Source organism: Rhineura floridana, chromosome 7, assembly GCF_030035675.1.
Source record: "Rhineura floridana isolate rRhiFlo1 chromosome 7, rRhiFlo1.hap2, whole genome shotgun sequence".
Classification (NCBI taxonomy): domain Eukaryota; kingdom Metazoa; phylum Chordata; class Lepidosauria; order Squamata; family Rhineuridae; genus Rhineura; species Rhineura floridana.
In genome coordinates this window covers 78,385,199-78,407,472 of record NC_084486.1, presented here as the reverse complement: position 1 = coordinate 78,407,472, position 22,274 = coordinate 78,385,199, and the positions used below count along the sequence as shown (strand labels likewise).

The 22,274-nt window shown below is 41.2% G+C and overlaps 1 protein-coding gene across 8 annotated transcripts in view; it reads right to left on the bottom strand.

Annotated features, from left to right (window-relative positions):
* Positions 1–1,746: 1,746 nt before the first annotated feature.
* The window catches only part of XPNPEP1 (X-prolyl aminopeptidase 1), a 56,479-nt gene continuing 35,951 nt past the window's right edge, over positions 1,747–22,274 (bottom strand). For 2 of the 8 annotated variants that reach the window (XM_061636056.1, XM_061636062.1), the window contains 11 exons: positions 21,023–21,112; positions 20,744–20,794; positions 20,390–20,448; positions 19,142–19,219; positions 17,919–17,990; positions 13,074–13,137; positions 11,758–11,827; positions 10,781–10,954; positions 9,716–9,792; positions 7,856–7,954; positions 2,366–4,004 (listed from right to left, as the gene is read on the bottom strand). In XM_061636056.1, coding sequence (XP_061492040.1) covers positions 3,876–4,004; positions 7,856–7,954; positions 9,716–9,792; positions 10,781–10,954; positions 11,758–11,827; positions 13,074–13,137; positions 17,919–17,990; positions 19,142–19,219; positions 20,390–20,448; positions 20,744–20,794; positions 21,023–21,112 — 963 coding nt within the window. In that variant the 3' untranslated portion in view covers positions 2,366–3,875. Of the gene's footprint in view, positions 1,900–2,362; positions 4,005–7,855; positions 7,955–9,715; positions 9,793–10,780; positions 10,955–11,757; positions 11,828–13,073; positions 13,138–17,918; positions 17,991–19,141; positions 19,220–20,389; positions 20,449–20,743; positions 20,795–21,022; positions 21,113–22,274 lie in introns of those variants that run through there. The other 6 variants (XR_009764019.1, XM_061636059.1, XM_061636058.1 and 3 more) reach the window with 6 other exon arrangements.

Here is a 22,274-nt window from a genome sequence, read left to right as displayed (position 1 = left end):
TGGATGCAGTGGTGGGATGAAGGAAAATAAGCTGATATTGAATGCTGGCAAGATGGAGGCACTGCGGGTGAGTGGTTCCTGTATCGAAGAAATTGGACAATTGCCTACAAAGGACAAGGTTGCACTGCCCCGAAGGATCAGTTATGCAGACTGGGAGCACGTCTGGATCTAGCTGTCACTGGAGGTCCAGGTAGTCTCAGTAGCTAAGTACCTTTTATCAGCTGCACCTAGTGAGACACTGCAACCATTCCTGGACTGGGAGAGCTTGGCTGCAGTAATTCAGGCACTGGTGACTTCAAGACTGATTACAGCAATGCACTGTATGTGGGGCTTCACTTGCACATGACTTGGAAATTGCAATTAATGCAGAATGCTGCAGCCAGATTACTGACAGGAGTGAGACCCTGCCAGCATATAACATTTCTGTTCAGAGTTCTGCACTGGCTGCCAATTTATTACCAGGCCAAGTTTGAGGTGTTACTACTGGTATATAAAACCCTTAACTGTCTGGGACCAGTTTCTTTGTGAGACTGCCTTACCCCATATGTGCCTGCTCGAGGCACTGCAGTCTGTGAAACACACTGTTACAGGTGCCACATACCCTCATTCTGCACTGGCAAGAAATCATTCTTTTAGTATGGCAGCAACTACTCTTTGGAACTCTCTACCTATTAACACCACACAGGCACCTTTGCTGTATTCCTTTCAGCACCCGCTTAAAACTTGTTTTTAGGCAAGCCTATCAGGACATATAGATGTTGATCTGTTTTTATATAGTTAGTAGCTGTTTTACTTGTTTTAAGTGAGTTTTTAATTATTTGTTTTTAACTGTTTTATTGATATTTTTAATGTTTTTTGTAAACTGCTTATATCTTTACATTCCAAATGGTATATAAATTTTGTTTAAAAACTTTTAATAGTTCCAACAGTTCCTTTGCACTGTGTTATCGTTGGAGCATGATGATGCTAGACCTAGTCATCATGAACTTTCCTTTTCAGTAAAAAAAAACCTCCCATTTTTCAAATTGGGCAACCTGCATCCTAAATATTAAATGCCGCAGAGTGAGGCAGTGGAGTTGTATTAAACAAACAAAAATATTTTAAATGTGTATATTATGATTTATGTTTGTGACCAAAGGAGAACACAGAATACAGGAAGATGAGATGTGGCCCCTAATAGCAGAAAATATCAGCAGAACTGTTTCTCACTTGGGCAAACAAAATGCCTTCAGCATGCCTTCCTTGGTTTTTTCCTAGTTAATACCTCCCAAGACGGCAAAATTGTGGAGTTATGGCCCAGTTAGAGACAGAAGGAGTGCTTAGGCTGGTCTCATTTTAGTCACTGAATAGATTATCAGCAATAGAAAGTAACAGGGTGACTGGTCTCCCTTCTTTGTACCCAGAGGTGATAGAAAGCCTCATTAGTGAAAGAATTGCTGGCCCACATCCAGATTGGAAGGCAGAAGCCAACAAGTCCTTGTACATGAACTAAGTGCCAAAATCTGTTGCTGCAGTGGATGTCCTCTTGCTGGATTAAAGCCTGATGCTACAGGCCTACACTTGCTGCTTTACAATCGTAGAATGAGATGCAGGTAGAATCATAGAATGAGATGCAGGTCTCATTCAACAATGGTGAAGGGGGCTGGGCTGTACCCCAAGGGAAAGGGCCCGTCCTAGGGTCCCACAGCTGAATAATGAGTCAAAGAAGGCACGGATTCACAACTGGTCTGTTCCAAGGATGGTTTTATTTCAGGTCTGCTGCTTCACAAGTCAGCCTCCATCAGGTCCCAGGTTGCTTTCACCAGTAAGTACAGTCCTTCTATAGGCCTCCTCTCCTGTGGTGCCAGGCTTCTGTGCTGTTGTCCTTGGTAGGTGCAAGACCAGGACTCCAGGGTTTTCCTGTGGAGGAAGGGGGTTGCGCAAACCTGAAATGCTGCTATACCCGCTTTGACTCCACTCAGTGAATCTTAGCAAGAGAGCTTGCAGATAGCCCTTGGTTGGGTGGCAAGGACCAAGCCCCCTTCTTTTGGAGGACCCTCCCTTAGAGACCTAGTTACTCCAACCTCTCCTCTGGACTTTCCCCACTATCCTTCTTCCCCCTCCCTGAAGCCTTTTATATCTTCCAGGTGTCTCCACCCTTTATTGTGGCTGAGCCTCTGTACCTGTACTCCTTCCCTCAGGCAGATGAATGAAAGGGCCCTGTCCAGATCCTTCTAGGACAGGTCGAGCCTCCAGGCAGTGTCCACATATGGTCTCCTAAGGAGTCATTGCCTGGTTGATGCTTGGCAGTGTGGATCAGGGCCTACTTAAAGGGCAAGATGCTGGTAAAGGACCTGCAAGCCCCTGCAGCCCACCACAGGGACAAGTTATGTCCAGCTTTTGAACCTTCTAGCTGAGTAGCTAAGGGGCCCCCCATTCCAAAGTAAATGTACATTAGATTTAAGCCATAACTATTCTTAGGAGCACTGAAGAGTTTTTTTCTCTTACACACCTACTGCACACCCATACAATATATATATTTTTAAATGAAATTCTTACTCCACCAACTTGTATGTAAATTAAGAAAATTTATTGGAGATTTCACAGCCTACTTTCAATTGTAGAAATCTATATGTTTTTACCTTATCACACAGTCTGTATGATTGAACACAGCAGTAAAGAGTATACTATGTTTATTGGCACCTGCAGTTCTTGCTTATGGGCAAAGGAAAAACATGGTCCTAGCTGTGTAGAAGATTCACTCAGACAATCAAGGCTGCTTTGTGCATTTTCCAAGCCCAACATGAATGTTTGCTTCATGTTCACACCCAGAAGCCCACGCCCTCAGAGTTGGTGGGGGGTAACAAACACTCAGGTGGCTACTGTTACATTACATTGCACTTAAACATGGCAGATGTCCAAAATTTCATCACAAGAAGCAACTTACAGACTTTGCAAGTCGGAGCTGGTTAACAGAGGCAGGTCCCTCTTCCCATCACTTATTGCTCAATGACACCCAGTTGAATTTATGAACGGCATCCACTGATCCAACCATTTTGTTCAAGGTGAGCTGAGATGATGTTCAGGCTATCTAAACATTCTTATATGTGGCTGCATTCCTGTGTACATTTACCTGGGAGCAAGACTCACTGAACATAGTGGAACTTACTTCAGAATGGACATGGATTGAGCTGTGTGGCCGTTGATCTGTCATGGCCCTTTCACAGTTGCAAGACATCACTTGATGCTGGAGTCACTAAAGAATGAATGTGTATGTGTGAACTTGCGCTGAGCTGCATTTCTAAAGTGTGAAATGCAGAAAAGCAAGGCATCAAAACTTTTCAATATAGGGTCCTACTGAACACAAGACTCTCAGGAACCCTAAAGCCCATACAGAAGATCATTTTACCACACATCGGCACCTGATGCATAGCAATATTCTGCACAGCACTTTGCCAGGATGTCACAATTATCAATTTACATCACTCCCAGGTAATTTGGTCAGTTATATAAGCTTGGAGGTTGCATAAACAATAGAATCCAGTGATCCAGTGTGCTTTCACAGTGATACCATGCTGTTCTCCACTGAACAATCCTGCAAGATACAAATTCCATAGCTCCAATTTTATTTTCACTCATTATCAAGGAAATAAGAAAAGCATGACAAAAGAAGAAATGCGCCCACAAATCCACTTCCACCTTGCCCCTGTTCTTTCCCCCAGTCCTGATCATTATGAAAGGATTTTCACATCCTCTTCTTCACCCTCCCTCCCCAGACATGGTGGCACTGAGTAGATTATTGTAAGCTGAACCAATACTGCGCTTGCAATTTTTAAAAAAAGGAATTACTTTCGCACGCACACTCCAAAAGAGAAAGAGAGAGAGGCACCCTGCCGTTAGTGCATTTTGGAGATTGGCTCCGTTTCCCTAATGAGCCACTGGAGAGCTTCGTGTCGTCCTTGTTGCTCGAGTTCTGCTCCAACTACCTCTCTGCATTTTCTGTGATACTCATTCACCCAGTCGCACTAAAGAGGGAGAGAGGGAAAAAAAATAAGGAACCATCTACCAGGAAGAAAAAAAAGAGTGCACCTTGATTTCCAGCCACTGTTAAGATCACTTGCAAGAGGGAAACAGGTGTATTGGACACCCTACAGTGGCTCTCTAAAAAGCTCAAATAGTCAAAGTGCAGAGCAGATTGTAGTCTATGACAGGACACTCAAGAACAGAGGTATACAATAGTCCCTTAGGCATCACTGCTTAGAGGATCATTAGCATTTTGAAGGGTAAGTAGGATCTGCAATGGGGAGTATTCAGTGTTCCAGGTAGCCAGCCATACAAGAAAACTCAGAAAAAAGTTGTTCAGGAAGAGTATCACCAGACATGCTTTTGTTTTTAAACTTCAGCTTTTGATTCACAATGTTTATGAAAATAGCTGCTATAAATCTGCCTCAATTATTATATAGCCACAAGAGTGGACATATACTATAGCCAGCATGGATTTTCCACATTCCACATGTTAAATTGAAAATACCCCCATGCCATTCTGCTGATTCCCATAAGCTCATTTCAAACCAAAATCTTACAAAACTGAACTCAGAAACACTTGCTTAACAGCCATCTAAGTTTTCATGGTGATATACAAAACACTCAGAGACAATCCAGAGTTCAAAGTCTAAAACAAGAGTAAAATAATCCAGAACCCTGTGGATTTTTTTCCGTCTGTGGTCCCATAATTTGTTGAAATGAATTAAAAATCAGCTATGTTCACAGAGTACGTGTAATCCTATTACTGACCTTGCCCCATACTCTGACCTTCATTTTCTGCCGTTTAAAATTTAAAAAGAAATGCATGCCTGATTTTTAATTCATTTAAGAAAATTAACATTGGAGTCTATGGTAGTGCAGGCATCTTCAGTAAGAACCAACTGTCAGTGTTCTAAAAGCCACACTAACAGCTGTTTGGCTTGGTTAATCAGGGGGCCATACCCATGCCAGATATTTATTCCACTTTAAACAGTCATGGCTTCCCCTACAGAATCCTGGGAAGTGTAGTTTGTGAAAGGTGATGAGAGTTGTTAGGAGACTCCTATTCCCCTGAAAGAACTCCAATGGCCAGAGTGGTTTAACAGTCAGCCCCTCTTCCCAGAGAACTCTGGGAATTGTACCTTTGTAAGGGGAATAGGGCATCTCCTAGCAACTCTCAGCACCCTTCACAAACTACACTTCCCAGGATTCTCTGGGAGAAGCCATGCATGTTTAAAGTGGAATAAATGTCTGGTGTGGATGTGGCCAGGGACAGCTTTGGTTTAAACTTGAGTGGGAGATTAAATGTGTCTGCCTGAAAAATAATGATACGGTTTACAATGTTTTCCTTTTGGAAAGGAAAGGGGCTTTCACTCTGCCCAATGCCACCCACACAATCTCCTCCCCTCCACCTTCCTCACTACTCCTACTCTTCTTCTCCCTTCCCCCTCCTCCCCCCTTCCCTGACACCTCCCAGGTAAGTTTCACCTATCCTAAGCATGATTGCATGGGAGTAAATCCCACTGAACTCAATAAGCATGAAAATAATCAAACCTGCCTTTCCTCTCCCCCTTCCCTCCCCCTGCCCCTCTCCCTTCCCCCCATGGTCAATTTCACCTATCCTAAGGATGATTGCAAGGGAGTAAATCCCATTGAACTCAGTAAGTATACAAATGCTCAGTCCAGTCTCAGCAAAGTTGCACACGATCCCATTTCTTACCTCCTGGATTAAAAAGCAGAGAAATTCACTGTAGGTGGAAGAATTTGGTAATGTGCCTCTGAGTATATGGGGAGGGGTGGCAACACCTACAATTAGGACTGCATCTCCAAAGATGCAGAATTACATTTTTTGTATGTTTGTTGGTGTTCTTTTTACTTTGCTTCTTTTCTGTGTTACTACTGTTTCTACAGAGAATCTAACTTAGAAAATTATATTTCTCTCATTATTCACCCTAGAAAGAGATGGTGAAGACAGCCTTTTGTGTTTCAAACTGGAGGTTATATTCTATTTCTATTTGGGTGCATTAAACAGTTGAATCTGAAACTGCAGTTTGATGTAAAATCAGACTGATTACAATATGTTGCTACTTAAGCAATGACTCTAGCTGTTGAAAAAAACAAACTTGGCTTGTGCAAGATGCATGTGTTCAGCCTGCTATGCTTAAACCACTCCACTTAAGGAAGAGTGGACATGGTCAATTAAAAACATAGAGCACACTTAAAAATTTTCTAAAATATATTTCACCTCCCACTCTTTTATCTTGTGCAAGCTGAGGCACTGGATCCACTGGAGACTATTCTGCAGAATAGTCAGTGCCATTATTCCACAATTGATTTTGTAGTTTTTTTTAGTGAAAATTATGCAAAGTGTTGCTGTACTTCACATATTCACAGAAACAGAAGCAAAAGGAAATAATTTACCATAGCAAACTTCATTAAAATTGCAAAGTAAATCAAACATATTTAAAATGACCAGTTGAACTATATCAACTGCCTCAATATTGTTGCTTCCTCCCTGCTAACACACGATCAGCACAGCACATGTTGTCGTCTTTCTGTTATATGAGCAGAGGCACATGTTACCAAATTCTTCCAAACTACACAGGAAGTGGATTAGACTGTGAAAGACCAACCCAAATTGTGTTTGCATTTTGACAAATTTGTAGGGCAGTATATCTCAGAGAGGTCAGGTCTCCTGCTCCCCTGGTACAAACATCTGTTGGCTATAGGTATGTTCTTAAACTGCAAGGGGTTTTTGCCTATTAGTGAATTTAAAATATAGGAAATGTCAGCATTCAAACAGTGCTAATAATATTGCGCAAGTGGATAACTAGTGGAAAACTAGGCTTGCATCCACATACCGCAAAGTAACCATCCTGTCAGCACAAGGATTTCTGCTTGTGCAATGGAACTTCCCCCTCCTACTTACATTCCTTCCCCAAATCTTCTCTGGAAGGTTGGGGAAATCCCAGAACAGATTGAGGGGGTACAGTTTCCAGAGTTGTGTTAACAATCAATCCCTCTTTCAAGGGAATCTCAGAATTGTAGGTTTGTGAAGGGGATAGAGGTCTCCTAACAACTCTGAGCACCTGTAACAAACTATACTTCCCAGGATTCTTTGGGGGAAGCCATGACTATACTTGTCGTATAGCACTGCTTTAAATGTATAGTGAGATGGGGCCTTGTACTGTAGAGTGGTCCCATTCAAGGCTATAGCTAACCAGCCACATTTTTCTTTTCTTTTTGCCCCAACAGGCAGATAGCATTCCACGCCCATTTAACATAGTTCCATCAGGCTGTTTTGAAGGTTCCTAAAGTTTTTTGTACTTAGGTTTCCCCAACCCTGCTGAAACTTCCCCTCTTGTGCTTGGAGAATTTTGTCCTGTAAGTATCCACACTTGGAGAACTGAGTTCACTAATAGGATATTAGTGTTTAGTTAACCTTTAAAAACGACTCTAGCACTGTTACACTGAAGGAAGGATTTTGATTGAGCTGAGTTTCATGGCTTGTATAAGATATCTAGAACCTATAAATGTGTCACTGCAGAATAGCCTCACTGGCAAAAAGCCCCAGGATTCCACCTAACATATTCCTGAAATATTTGTAAATCTGGAAGTGCCCCTTCCGGCCCACTCAGTACTCTACCGAAAAATAACCACTGTGCTACTTGGCACTAGCTTCCTACCAGGTTTGATAACAGACATGATTATGGCAGGTTTGGCTGCAAATACTAAGATAGGTAAATACTGAGATGGGTGTTATCATTATGACTTGCTTTGTCAGGAAATGAAAGGGAGGAAAAACAAGCTTTTCAAACCCTCACAGTAAAAGCCTGATTTTACAGTACAGTACCTCTTTTGGGGTCAGCAAATGAACATGTATCATTTTGGTCTGGATTGGAACCAGGGTCAAAGGTTCAAAAGTCAAACTCCCTCTGTTGCTGAAGTTATACTGTGGAGGGAAAGTATCCTGGTCATTGGAGAATGTTGCTACCGAGCAAAAGTGTTTTTGTTTTGTTTTCTGAACAGACTTTTCATAATGCATCCTTCCTCAACCTGGCGTCCTCAAACTCCTGTTAGTCCCATCCATTGTTGCCAATGATCAGGGATTATGGGAGTTGTACCAAACATCTGGAGGAGAGCAGTTTAGGGTAGGGTGGCATAAAGGGTACTTTTAGGGAGACTCTTACTAAGCAAATCTTGACATGCCACCTATCCCTCTGGAGAACTGACCAGAATTATCTTCCCTGTCTTTATAAAAAAATTCATCTGAGTAAACAAATGTGAAGGCAGATAAGATAGATTGATTAGGGTGCATTTAGGCCATATTGTGCCAAAGACTACATTTCAAACAGAGGTCTCTTATGTTTTCATTCAGTTCCTGCATAAAAACTTCATTTTATCATCAACCGATGTGAAGATTAAGGATATTTCCCAATGTTATCCTCTGACTCTGAGGAAGATAGCAACATCCATACACTGCAGAGATGGGAAACCAGTGAACCTCCAGATGTTGCTGGACTCCAACTCCCAAGGTCAGGTCAACGGTAAGGGATGATGGAAGATGTAGGCCAATGACATTTGGGAGGGCCATAGGTTCCTCATCCCCGATATACTGGGAGAGGAAAGGAATTGATAGAAAGGAAGTATATCTACACACAAACAGCAAGAAAGTTTTTAAAAGGGCCCGTTCTGGAAGGAATGCCTTAATGCCAGAATCAAACTTGGCAAAGCAGGAATGGAAGATGCAGCCTATATTTCATAGGTGAGACCATTGCAGCCCTGGGCTCCTACTGTGAGGAAGGGCAGAATATAAATCTAATAAATAAAATAAAATAAATAAACATAGCCCCCTTTCCCATTCTGAATGAGTGAAGCCCACTATTTTTCAGATAAGAGTTCTAAGATGAAGTGATTCAGGTAATTTTATGCTTCTTATATTATCTGCTCCTGCTATTTTAATGTTTTTACTGTATTTCAAATCTTGGTGTTTTAATGTTGTATACACCCTGAAAGGCAAGCTGGAAATCCATTAAATCAGGGATGGCCAATGTGTTGCCCTCCAGATGTTTTGGACTACAACTCCCATAATATCTGGCCATTGGCTATGGTGACTAGGGATAATGGAAGCTGGAGTCCACATCTGGAGAACCACACTGACTATCCACGCATTAATATTATCACCATTATTATCAACAGCAGGAAAGCAGTGTTCTTCACTTCTTATATGCCATGGTACCAATACAATTCCTCCATAGCTGGGAGTCCTAATTGATTATATTGATTATTTTGTGCCATGGGGAACTTTGTTTAGATACAACAAACATGACCTTCATACTCAAACTGTTGGAATTCAAGTACAAGTGAAAGCTCCTCTGTAGAACACAACACACCCAACCTGAACGAGGAAGTAGAGTCTCAGTAATGTTTCATGGCCTAATATTGACATTTTAATAGTTTTAGCTTTTAAATCAGTGGTGAGAAAATTGTGGCCTTCTAGATGTTGCCATCCTCCATCTCTCATCAGTCCCAGCCAGAATGGCTGATTGTCAGGGATGATAGGTTTTGAAGTCCAACAAGATCTGGAAGACTACAGGTTCCCTACCCATTTAAAATACATCATTTAAAAGATATTGCACCGAAGTCACAACAATAAGGCATTGGTCTTCCTGGGCATGCTATTGATTGATAGATAGGTTGATTAGGGACTCACCTTAGTTTTAACAGGAATGACAATGACAACATTTTCTATTCGGATCCCAAAAGAATCAGCCTCGTAATAACCAGGCTCTGCAGAGACAAAGTTAGTAGGAAACACTGTCAAAAAAATTTCCCCATTAGGCAAACTGCCTAACAATCTGTGGCAAGGTCTAGCTTTTCTGCTTAAGGAATCTTCCACCTAAAGACACCTCTACACCTTTCACAGAGAAAGAGAGCAACATTTTCTACTATGACTTGATCATAGAAGTTGATCGCCATGTTGGTGAAGCAGCAACTCAAAACACTCTGACATGAAAGTACCAGCACTGTACGCAAGGAAACTGGGGGTGGGATGTCAATGCAGGGATACTATCAAAGTGCTTGAACAGCACTATTGCCTGAAAGCCCTACAAAATTCACATGGCAGACAAGAAATAACATGCACCAACTTTACTGAACCCACGTGCCAGAAAATCAAGCCATTATGCATGCATATTGGGCTGCCATAATGAAATGAAGATGCAAACCAGGAATCCCTGGCTCAAGTCTCATCCACCACAAACTGACCACTAGATAACCTCAGGCACCATCTCTCAGCCTCTCATCTCCAATATGAAGCAGGAGCAGCTTGCCCAGTGGGGCAGAGCCACAGCAACAGCCTCCTGGCAATAGAATCATTGCCACTTACCAGGAGGGGCAAGGAGCCATCAAGGTTGGGACTGTGCAGATGCCTCACTGGCCAAGCTGGTCCTGATATGAAGATAATGCTGAGCTACCTAATACTGGGTTGCAAGGATTACTGAGATTAATGCATGCAAAGAGCTTTGAACACTCTAAAGCACCATATAAATGCTATTTATTAATATAATTATTATTGACATTGAAGTACTGTGAAGGTACCATTTAGCTTCCCATCCTTGCCGAAACAAAACACAATACACAGAGGCAAGAATATCACATAAAATTCTTATACCAGGAAATATTCTAGAAACCAAAGAGGCAGGAAACAATTAACTAAATCGCCTCTCATGCTAGTTCATGTAATAAAGAAAGTAGTCAACAGGAATACATATTTTACCATCAGAAACAATCATCCCGGCTTCCAGAGGTTCATCTGCAAACGTTTTATAGCTAATTCCACATGGACCTTCATGGACATTTAGGAAAGCACCAACTCCATGTCCTGTGCCGTGCAAGTAATCTAAGCCTTGATCCCACAGTGCAGACCGAGCAAAGGAGTCCAGGAGATGACCTACAAATCACAAAAGGAAGGTGCAGATGTACAATATATTAATAAGCTGAACAAAAAGTGAGTGGCAGAGGCTGTCACAGCTTTATTTCTGACTGCCATATTCTGAGTTGTAATTTAAAAAAAGGTTGAAAATCATGAGCATCTACTAAATATTTTGTAAAGTTTTTTTGTTCAATATGCATTTGGACATTTAAGATATTATAACCAAATTTTACATTATGGTTCCTGAGATCAAGGATCAGATTATCATCTGTGTTTGGATACAACTGGATGCCATTTTGATCAGAATGGCAGACTGAACCTTTCAAAACTTTACTGATTTTAACCACTGATTTCAAAGCTCTAGGTAGGGCTGGAAGAGAACACTGTCTGAAATCCTGGAGATCTGCTGCCAGTCTGTGCAGGCAGTACTGAGCTAGACAGGCCAATGGTCTGACTCAGTAGAAGGCAGTTTCTTATGTTCCTAAGTTTGTTAATGCTTTCTTTTATTCGGGTTTTATATAATTTTATTCAGATTTAAATTTCATATTTAAATGTTATTTATTTAACATGTCTTAAAACAGGAACATTTTTAAAGGGAAATGTTGTGTTTTGCCGGGAAGATTTTAAGTTTTAATTGTATGTAATACATTTTTATCTGGATCTGAGTCAATTTTATCTTAATGTGTTACTTTTATATGGATTTGTAGTTTCCTTCATTAAACACTTGCTTTGTGATAGTCTGATTACATACAAATAAAAACAAACAAGTCTGAATATGACTGCCACTTCAACTTAAAAAGAGGAAAATTAATGCAACCAACCTTTGGTTCCGTTAGGAAATATGGCTGCACTGACAGCTATGTGACCCTTCAGCACGTAGGTAAAACACTCCTGGAAGGAAATGGAAAACTGTGAATAAAACAGAGAAGGGGTAGGAATGCATGGCCACATGCAAACCAAAATAAGTCCATATAAAATGCTGGGATCTGCCAATATATTTGAAATTGCAACTCATTTTGATGGCAAAGGTGGCCAGTGTATCCAGGGTATGTGTGTGTATACATACATACATACAGAGAGAGAGAGAAAACAATTTCTAGCAGTGATCAGTAATGTCTATCTGCCTATATATGGACAGCACCATAGATGTTTCCATTGGTCCTTGCACACACTCCATGCAGAACATCTGTTTCCGCACCAGAGAAAATGGTGCAGCTATAAATATTGATAATGAAAAAATAATGCCACAAAACTGAATTACCAAAAAATGGATAGAAAGCAAAGCAAAAGAGAAAGCATGTTACTATGATCCAACTTTTGTTTTTCAATATTATTATTTTCCTAGCCAAATATTTGGGCTCTATCATGAAGGAAGAAGAATGTTATGGTCATTCTCATTTTGTTTTTTAATCGTCTTTGTTTAATTACACTTCAAGATCCAAATCCCAGACAACCTGAGGCCAAATCCATTATCAAAAGAATGCTACAAAATGAAAAAAAAATGGTGCCCATTGTGTTAAAGAACCATTAAAGCTAAGCAGATCAAAACTAAGGGGAAACTGCAGTGCTCTGTTGCCAGAAATAATCCAGGCACAGATTATATTCTGTGATGGCCTGCAATGTCATACTTTAAAATAAGGAATGTACCTGTTAGACACTACGATGCCCAGAGACTTGCTGGCTGTACTGTAACATAACTACCCCAATCAGATTCACAGCCAGCCAGAAGTACTGCTGAGGCAAGCCTTTTGTGGTCCTATTATACTTGCAATGCCCTCTATGAAGTGGGGCAAGCCACACTCAGAGGGAGCATCACACTGAATCCAAACAGGACTTGGTGGTGACAAAGTAGCCTTTGGGAGCTGTCACCATCAGCTCTGTCAGGTCACCCGCTTCCTGCTTTCCTCAAGGTCCTAGAGATTGTCTTTCTGAAAGACTGTGCCTTGTTTCTGCCACAAAGGGGCCCAGAGGCAATAATGTCCTCTTTGACGTTTACAGGGAACTTGGTGTCAGAGGAACTTATGTCACAGTCCATTATAGTAAGTGAAATCTGCAAACTACTATGATTATTGTTACAAAAAAATGTCTAAAGCAACAGCCGGTGGGGATTAACAGTGAAAACTGAATTCTTACTTACTTTTTCATAAGCTGTTGGGGTGCCAAAATGCATAGTCCTTGTCACATCTGTAGTTCCGTCCCTCCAAAAAAAAAAAAAAAAAAAAGATAGAGACGACAAGGTATTCTAACACACAAGAAAAAGTGGAAACATATTCCTCTGTTCTATCAAAAGGAACAGAGGAATATGCCTTATGCTGAGTCAGACCATTGGTTCACCTAGCTCAGTAATGTCTACAATGACTAGCAACAGCTCTCCATAGTTTCAGGCAGGGGGCATTCCCAGCACTACCTGAAAATTCCAGGGATTGAGCCTGGGACCTTCTGCATGCAGAGAGATGCTCTAACACAGAGTTATGGTCCTTCCCCGAAAAGCCAAGAATACATTTTAAATATAGCTTGCTTGTAATAGTACAGCCTAATGAGATACATTGTAAACTTCTTCAGAGTTCTGCAGTAGGTCTCAATTAACAAGAATAGGTGTTGCTGGTTTTGAAAAATGACAAGTCTCTGTGGTATTCCTGCATGGTGTTGCTGTGAAACAGTACAGTGAGGCAAGATTCTCTCTGTGAAACATGCGGAGACTGTTGCTCTTTCCTCAGCATCCAGAGTTTGCCACCTCCCACAGCAAGGAACACTGTGGGCTTTACCCTTCTTCTCTAATCTAAAGTACAGAAACAGTAATCTACTCGCTGACTGATAAAAGTTCACTGGGCAGATGAAGAAGGAGGTACTTATGAAAGGTGGTGCACAGAGATAGGGGAAGTGCTTGTGGCAGCTGTGACCTTCCACATATGCTAGCAAGAGATCTTCAAATTAGAGACTCCTTAAGTATAGGCACATATTGTTTTCCCCACCCTTCTAAGATAAGGTATCAGCTGGCCAACAGACACCCAAATAGGGCGGGTATATCTCATGTGACAAACCGAAACAGAAATAATTTTTTGCTAGTTTTTTTTAACTATTTGGAAGCTTTGCTTCTGCTTCTTATCTCAACTTCCAAAAACTGGCTCCAGCCTTATCCCAGATTTGCTTTAGTCAATACATGCTCAAGTAAGCTTTCACACACTGCAAAGCCACTTGGAGCAATATCAAGTAGAATCTGTAACTGTAGTTCAGAGGAAATGAACTCTATTCTAACAAATCTAGTCTGTATCCCTCCAGTTATTCTGGCATTAGTGTCCATTGGTTTCTCCTGCTCTCTGCTTGTGGAACATTCCAATCTGGATAACCATCTGCGTTTTGTTGTTGCATAGGCCAGGGTGTTCGGAAAGTTTTAGGTACAAAGGATTTGGCTTCAATGCAAGAGATTGTACTAAATGACCTTCAGCTCCCTGCTAGCTCTGCCACAGTACAAAATGAAGGCTCTGGATGCAACTCAAGGCACTTGGATGATGTATTTAAGAAATTATACATATTGTTGTACTAAGGATGTTGTGCAGAATGAGAAAAGTAGGATACAGTTCCTTATGTTGAATGAACAAAAATGGGGAAAAGAAACCCTGTCAATCCACTAAAAACAGGGCAAATGAGTTTCTGTAGTTTTGTGCAGGCAGCACGAACACAGAAAGCAACATTCCAAGAATGACATTGGTGAAGGAGGGTTTGAGAGCATGGGGGCAATGTCTGGTGAAGTCTCCAAAGCCAGAGGACAGCCAAGGAGGATTTCTATTGATTCATGGGGTATTATTATTATTAATTAAATTGATATCCTGTCCTTCTTCCAGAAGGAGCCCAGGGTGACACTAATAACAAACCTCTAAAAACATCTATAAAACCTCTTACAAACAAAACATCTTAAAAAACATCATTAATTTTTTTAAGCATCTCTAAAATCACGTCCAACACAGATGTGGACTGGGGTAAGGTCTCTACTTAAAAGGCTTGTTGGAAGAGGAAGGTCTTCAGTAGGCGCCAAAATCAACAACAGAGACAGCGCCTGGCTAATATTTAAGGGGAGTGAATTTCAAAGGATAGGTGCCACAACACTAAAGGTCCAATTCCTATGTTCTGTAGAACAGACCTCCAAGTGAAATGGTATCTGCAGGAGGCCCTTAGCTGCAGAGTACAGTGATAGTGTGGATATGTATCCTGGTCCCAAGCTGTATAGGGCTTTATAAACCAAAACCTTGAAATTAGCCTGGTAGCAAACAGGCAGCCAGTGCAATTCTTTCAGCAGTGGGGTAACATGTTGGTGATGTCCTGCCCAAGTGGGCAGTCGTGCTGCTGCATTTTGTACCGGCTGCAGCTTCTGGACCAGCCTGAAGGGCAGCCCCATGTACAGCGCCTTACAGTTACCCAGCCTGGAGGTTACCAGGACATGAAAGACAGTGGTCAGGCTATCCTGGTTCAGAAACATCCACAGCTGACTTATCAGCCGAAGTTGGTAACAGGCACTCCTAGTGAATGAAGTCACCTAGGCCTCTAGCGACAAAGATGGATCCAGGAGCATTCTCAGATTCTAAACCTGCTCTTTCAGAGGGAGTATGACCCCATCCAAAGGAGGCAATTAACCAATTATCCGGACTCAGGAGCCGCCTACCCACAGCTCCTCCATCTTGCTAGGAATCAGAGTCAGTTTGCTGGCCCTTATCCAGCCCACTACTGAATCCAGGCAGCGGTCCAGGGCATGCATGGCCTCTCCCTATTCAGATGTTACTGAGAAACAGAGCTGGGTGTCATCAGCATATTGCTGACACCTTGCTCCAAATCTCCTAGTGACTGTGCCCAATGGCTTCATATAGATGTTAAACAGCATTTTAGGAAGACACCAGTACCCTTGCATAATTCCTCCATCCTATCCCATGTCAAAAAGTAGTGAACAAACTTCTGAGTTCTCCAGAATTCTTCTTCAGGCTGCATATTAAGCAAAACATTAAAAAAAGCACAGGGAAGAAAAGAAAAAGCTGGGTACAGTGAGAAATCCCCAGAATCAGCAAGAAAGAGTTCAGAAAGTGTAATGCACACATAATTTCATTAGATTGTGTTGGGTGCAAAGGAGATTTTCAGGTTCAACAAAGACTACTGGGACAAAGAAACAACAATGGCCATTCCTCAGATTTGTAAAAAAATATAAAAGGCAGCACCTGGCTTTTGGATGTGTCTCCAACACTAAGCTGAACACACGGACCTCGCCTGTAATTTCTGCATTGCCACTCTGCGTGCAAAGTGTGTTGCAATCCTCACTAGAGTACAAGGATTTTTGTTTAGAGAAATCCAGTCTATTTACATTAAAGGGAGCTAAGCAGGGCCATGAGAACTTCCCAGAGGGGTAATATGCAAAGCTCTTCCTACAAGAGTCCAGGCACTCTGCCCTAGCATTTGACTTTAAAAGCACTAGAGTTAACTTTGCAATAGCAGCCAATTTAGCCCTGCTGTCCCCACAGTCTGGAAAATGTCATGGATGCCTAACTCATTATATTCAAGTGGCTGCTTCACATTGTGATGCTGAAGAAGCCGATAATTAGGCTGTCTGAGAAGAAGGATCTCATTGTATGAGTTTTATCAAAGAAGGTACACACAGTTCCCGTTCAAAGCCCCATGATGAATGTCAGCTAAAATAATGCCAAACCTCTAAAGCAGGGATGGAGAACCTGTGGCCCAGAGTGGACTCCAATACCCATCAGCCCCAGCCAGCATGGCCAATGGCTGGACTATAACTCCTGTTATCCCTTGACAATATCTGGAGGGCCACATATTCCTAATCCCTGCTTTAAAGAAACAGTTTCCCTCAAAGGGCAGACCAGGTCTGCTACATTCCTTGCTGAACAAAATGGTTTTAATCTTAATGCTGCTGGCGTAGCATAGTGACTAAGAGACTGAGGTGCAAATCTAGAAATCCCCACGTTTTGAATCTCACCTCTGCATGAACACACTAGATAGCCTTAAGCAAGCCCCTCTTTCTCTCAGCCTCAGTACTGCCTCTGCCCTATCTGCAATAGGGGACAATTATACTGGCTTACCTTAGAGGGTTGTTGTAAGAATTACAACTAGATAATTCATGTGAAGTGCACTTAACACTTGAAAATGCTACTATACAAATTTAAATAGCATTAATATCATTCCTTTTACAACACAGGCAATCCCCCCACCCCCAATCGAACATAGCTATAAAAGCCTAGGTTTATCAGCCCAACAGACTGAGGACATTTCTAACAAACCATGGAACTAATAAAGCCAGGACACAGGGACCAGGGCCTTTCTTACATGCTTGATTTGATTCATCAATAGGAACAAGAAACAATGAAATAAGATTTCATTTGCAAATTTTTCTGATTTCTTTTACTGGGGCATGCCAACCGCTTCTGTCAATTCTGAGCTTCATTCAACTCTTAAGGACTGTATTATGCCAGCAAATGGATTGGCGGGGAAGAGTTGTAGCAACATTCTGTTGATTTTCCCTTTACAATTTGTTGTGGTATCTTAGCAGGCCTTACTTACCAGAGGCCTACAATATAGGAAAAAACAGCTGTTGCTAGCTGGATGCAACATCATCTTGGCAATACTGCAGCAGGAAGGATACATATCAGGGTCTCCCTGCAGCCTGTGATATTTCTATGAAGTATCTGCTAACCACCTAAGCTATCTACGTGCCCCAACCTTAGTGCTCGAGTCTAACATCCTTACCACCAAGTAATAAAAATGGTATTGAATGTGACATAGTCAACTGTTATTTCAAAGCAAAAGGCAATTGTATTCCCCCACCTGGCCAGGATAACATTACTATGACTCATATTTTCTCCATGGTGTTTCTCTGGAAAAAACATAAAGCTATCTATGTATTTTTTCCATACCAAATATAGATCTGAAGTGGGATTTAGTTTAGTAGAGATTTACCTATTTGAAGCAGTGTATAAGCTGTACTTACTTGTACTGAGCACCAGAATCCAGGAGGTAGATCTCATTCATGGATAAAGTCCTATTTGTCTCAGGAGTAGGCCTATTCAATAAAACAAAATGACTTGTCTCAACATCTTACCACCTTTTCACTGGAACCAATAAGTGAAAACAGACTTCATTGCAAGTTACTCCTTAAATTATTCAATTAGATCATGAGCTTTGGGCTAGGTGTATCTGTCCTTAGTAAATTTTCACGTATTATTAGATCAAATCAATTGCCCAGTTAGATCAGTGAGATACGGTACACATCGCAATATTTTTGGTGGAAGTACACTCAGAATGATAATCAGAATAGTAAAAAAGCTTATTTTCTACATCTACCTGCTGATCCGGTAAATGTATATTGAAAATAATATAGATTATTAAGCCTCTCTCATTATGGAAAATTAAATAAAAATAAATTTTAATGTAATTTTTAAATGATACAGCTGTCTCAGCATATGCATATCTGACTCACAAGTCAGCAAAACAATTTGTGCAACACAGGAAGCGTGTCTGTGGGACACCAGAAAGTACTCACCACTTTAAAAAAAACACCCTGTAAATATGGCATAAGGTGTCTGCCTCTTCCTTAAAATTTAGCCATTGTTTCAACTAGGGTTCTGCTAAATTTGCATGGGTATCCGTTTTTGCACTGAAATGTGCACTTTGGGACAAGGTTGAATTTTTCACTGTATCAGAGAACAAGTTGAGCACTTTTCTTTTTTAAAAAGCTGTTTCCAGCCTCAAAACCATTCAATCCCCAAGATATTTCTAAAAAAGGACAAACCAAAGCATTCTGTGTGCATTCTGTGGCAGCAAATAACCTTAGCCTTCCACAATGATCTCTGTCCCTCAAACTCTCTCATTAATAGTTTTTAAAAGCAAAGAAGCTAGGAAGCCAACCACTTCAGCACTATTTGGACTTCTGCCTATGGATGGTTATGGAATAAGAGACCTCCTTCTTTGCTGCTTCCACCACAAACTCTCTTTCTGTCATTACATGGGGAATAACATCAACTGAGATATTTGCTTGAAGTTCTATGTAGCCTCAAATAGCCCAGGGACCATACTAGAGGAACTGGGATGGTTAACAGTAGTGAACATTTCCTAATATAGACTAAGAAGCTAGATGCAACCATGTCAGTGCTTGAGGTTCTTCCAACTATGTAGTGAAGTGGTAAGTGCGATGACTCTGTTGCTCTTACTTACTTGTAGTGAATGATAGCACCATTGGGGCCTGTACTTGAAATGGTACCAAAGCTCAAGTCAACAAAGTTTTTTTGCTGTCTGGAAAAAAAAAAGATTTAATGAACAATAGCACCTGAGCCAGTGGAAGCAACTGCATAATTCCTCTGGCAATCTTTTCTTGATCTGGAGTTTATCTGCCCATCCCAACATGCTGGATCACAGCTGGGCAGGATTTGAAACATTTAGAATCTCTACAGCAAGGAGACATCCTGCTTCTCAATGTTACAGCTTGAGGCCAACAAAGACCATCTTTTGTTGCTGCTGTTCAATGAGATAACATCAGTCATGATCAGACTGGTGAGTCTGCCAACCTTACAATTTGTCTAGATTAACCATTTGGGCCAGAACTTGCTCATGTTGTTCTAGCAAGACAATACAAGTCAAATCTTAAGTGTGGTATTCAAGGCTAGTACTACTCAGAGAACACCCACTGAAGTCAATGGACATGATTAACTTAGGTTCATTAATTTCAGTAGGTCGTCTCTGAGTAGGACTTGGTTGAATACAACCCTACATATGGGGCAAGGCCATAGCTCAGTGGTACAGCATATGTCCTGCATGCAGAACAGGGTCAATCCTCAGCATCTCCAGGTAAGGCTTGAATGTCTCCTGTCTTAAACCCTGGAGAGGCGCTGCCGGCCAGTGTAGACAATACTGCGCCAGATGAACCAATGGTGTGACTTGTATAAAGCAGTTTCCTATGTTTCTAACCAAAAAAGAAGGTTGATAACTGAAGCAGCAGTGATCTCAAAACAGAGCTTGACCTATATACAGCGTTTAATCATCCAACACATAATATCAGCTAGAATCTATTGAGTTGGTGTACCTGCCCCTCTCATGCACAACAGACTCTCCAACCAAGCTTACCAAGCTGGGTTTGGATGTAGAGTTTGTTTCCACAAACTGGAAGAACGGGCCACTGACACACATGGTATCCTATATATACTGAATACTATGTAAAGAACGGATCCTCTTGTTCTGAGTTAAGTTTAAACAGAGAGGCAGGAGACCAGGCAAGACAAACAGAGAGAAGACAAGACACCTGGCAGAGAAAAGTTTGCTCCTCCTGAAACTGCCTGCCTCAGAAGACAGAACCCTCGTTCCCATGCCATCCCATGAAAACAAATGAATGTGGTTTTCCCAAAAGGCTGCATAAAACTCAATGACTATAATGATCCAGAAACTCTCCACTTTAGCCTTTTTTCTTACCTACGGAACTCCTCTGCTTTGTCTGCTGCTATTATTTCAGTAATATTCCCTTTGGGAACCTAAAAGAAAAGATTGTGTAAAATTAGCTGGTAAAGAGCAATGGAAAGTCAGCATGATGAAGGCTTTGAGACCTCTCCCACTCAGGTAAACTGTACCCAAAAGTCATCATTCCCGCTCAAGGTGGAAATCTGAGCAGCACCCATCACCTCACCTCCACCCCACAAATCTCAGTTGCTTTTTCCTTCCTTCCCATCCTCCCTCCTTTCCTCCAGCACATTGTTAACTGCTAGTAACTATCACTGCTAATAAGGATGTATTCATGCAGCCTTTTACTATACAGCAATAAAACCATACCTCTTTTTCCAGCCAGTTGAATAACTCACACAGGGCAACAGCATCCTTAATCTGTTATTAAAATGACAAGAAAAAAGGTTAAAAACACCTGTTTGGAATAATCCATTTGGCGGTCTTGAAAATTGGGCCCCAAACCTTTGAAAGGCAGAAATATATCAAGAGGCAGTAGAAAAAAGTGAATGATAACATTTCCACCTCCAACCAGAAAGTGTTCTGTAAAATTGATAATTTGCAGCTACTGAAGCATAGAAGAGTCACTCGACTAAGTGAGTCACTTACATGAGCTCTCCTCATGCCTTCTCCCTCTGATGCATTCTTCACAGCTTTTGCAATGCAGATGGGAGTGTAGGGGGTGAGGTAGCGGTGATCCTAAGGTAGAAAAAAAGGTAATTTGGCAAATAGCCCAAATGACCTGCTAGGCTTAGAGTTGTCTGGCCACTATATTAAGCAGAAGCAGATTAGCTACATTTTCAGATCCTTCCAAGCCTTATGGATCAGATGGAAAGGATGGTGCTTTGCCTATTTCCAGTATGAGTGGTTTACTCATCTCCAGATTATACCCATTTATCACATTTGGATCCTGCTCTTCTTGAAAAAGGGGAAGCCAGACATACTGCTGGAATCACTCCATTTTTAATTTTCAGGTTGCTTAGGTTCAAATCCATTTGTCCAGAACCACCCAAATGACTTTCATGACCAAGCTGGGATTTGGACTGGTGTTCCCCTACATCCAAACTGAATACTATATCACACTGGCTTCCTGTCATGTCCAAAAGATGCCACAGTAAATGTATTTAATAGCACTCTGCCATCAACACGACATACTTTTTACCTGTTACCAATGCATACTTAAGGCTACTGTGGGTAAGTAACTATTAAAAAAAAGCTCCTCTTAAGAATTTCAGGTTTATAGTTTACAATTGACTATATCCTGCATGGTGAACTGAAGTTTAGGGATTGTACATTTTTGAGCCACACTGGAACAGAAACTAATATATACATTTTATAAATAACAGTTACAAAGCATAAAGAACCTACCAATATAACTAGCCAAACTAAAATAATGTAGGCAAAAGCAGTCTTCTAAATTTCACCTAAGCTTTTTTTTTAAGTTCCCTTACATCTCTGTTTCAAGTCTACCACACCACTTAATGAACAACGTCCCTTTTCTTCCTCTATGCCAAGAGTTCCCAAACTGTGGAGAATGGACTGCCAGTGGTCTGCACCCTCCATTCAGGTGGTTCCACAGCATGTTCGCATTACATATTCATATTGATTTTTAATTGTATTTGTATTGCTTCTTTTATTTCTTATATTGTATTACAATTTTAATTCTTTGGAATGCAAATAATAATACAATAAAATACATAGCAGCAGCAATAAAAATGCAATTAAAAACATACAGCATCTAGCACAGCACATTGCAATAGGCAGAAAAAGTGGTCCACTAAGATCATCAGCAATTTTAAAGTGGTCCATGAGGAAAACAAGTTTGGGAGCCACTGCTCTATGCCCAAGAGCATCCTTTATG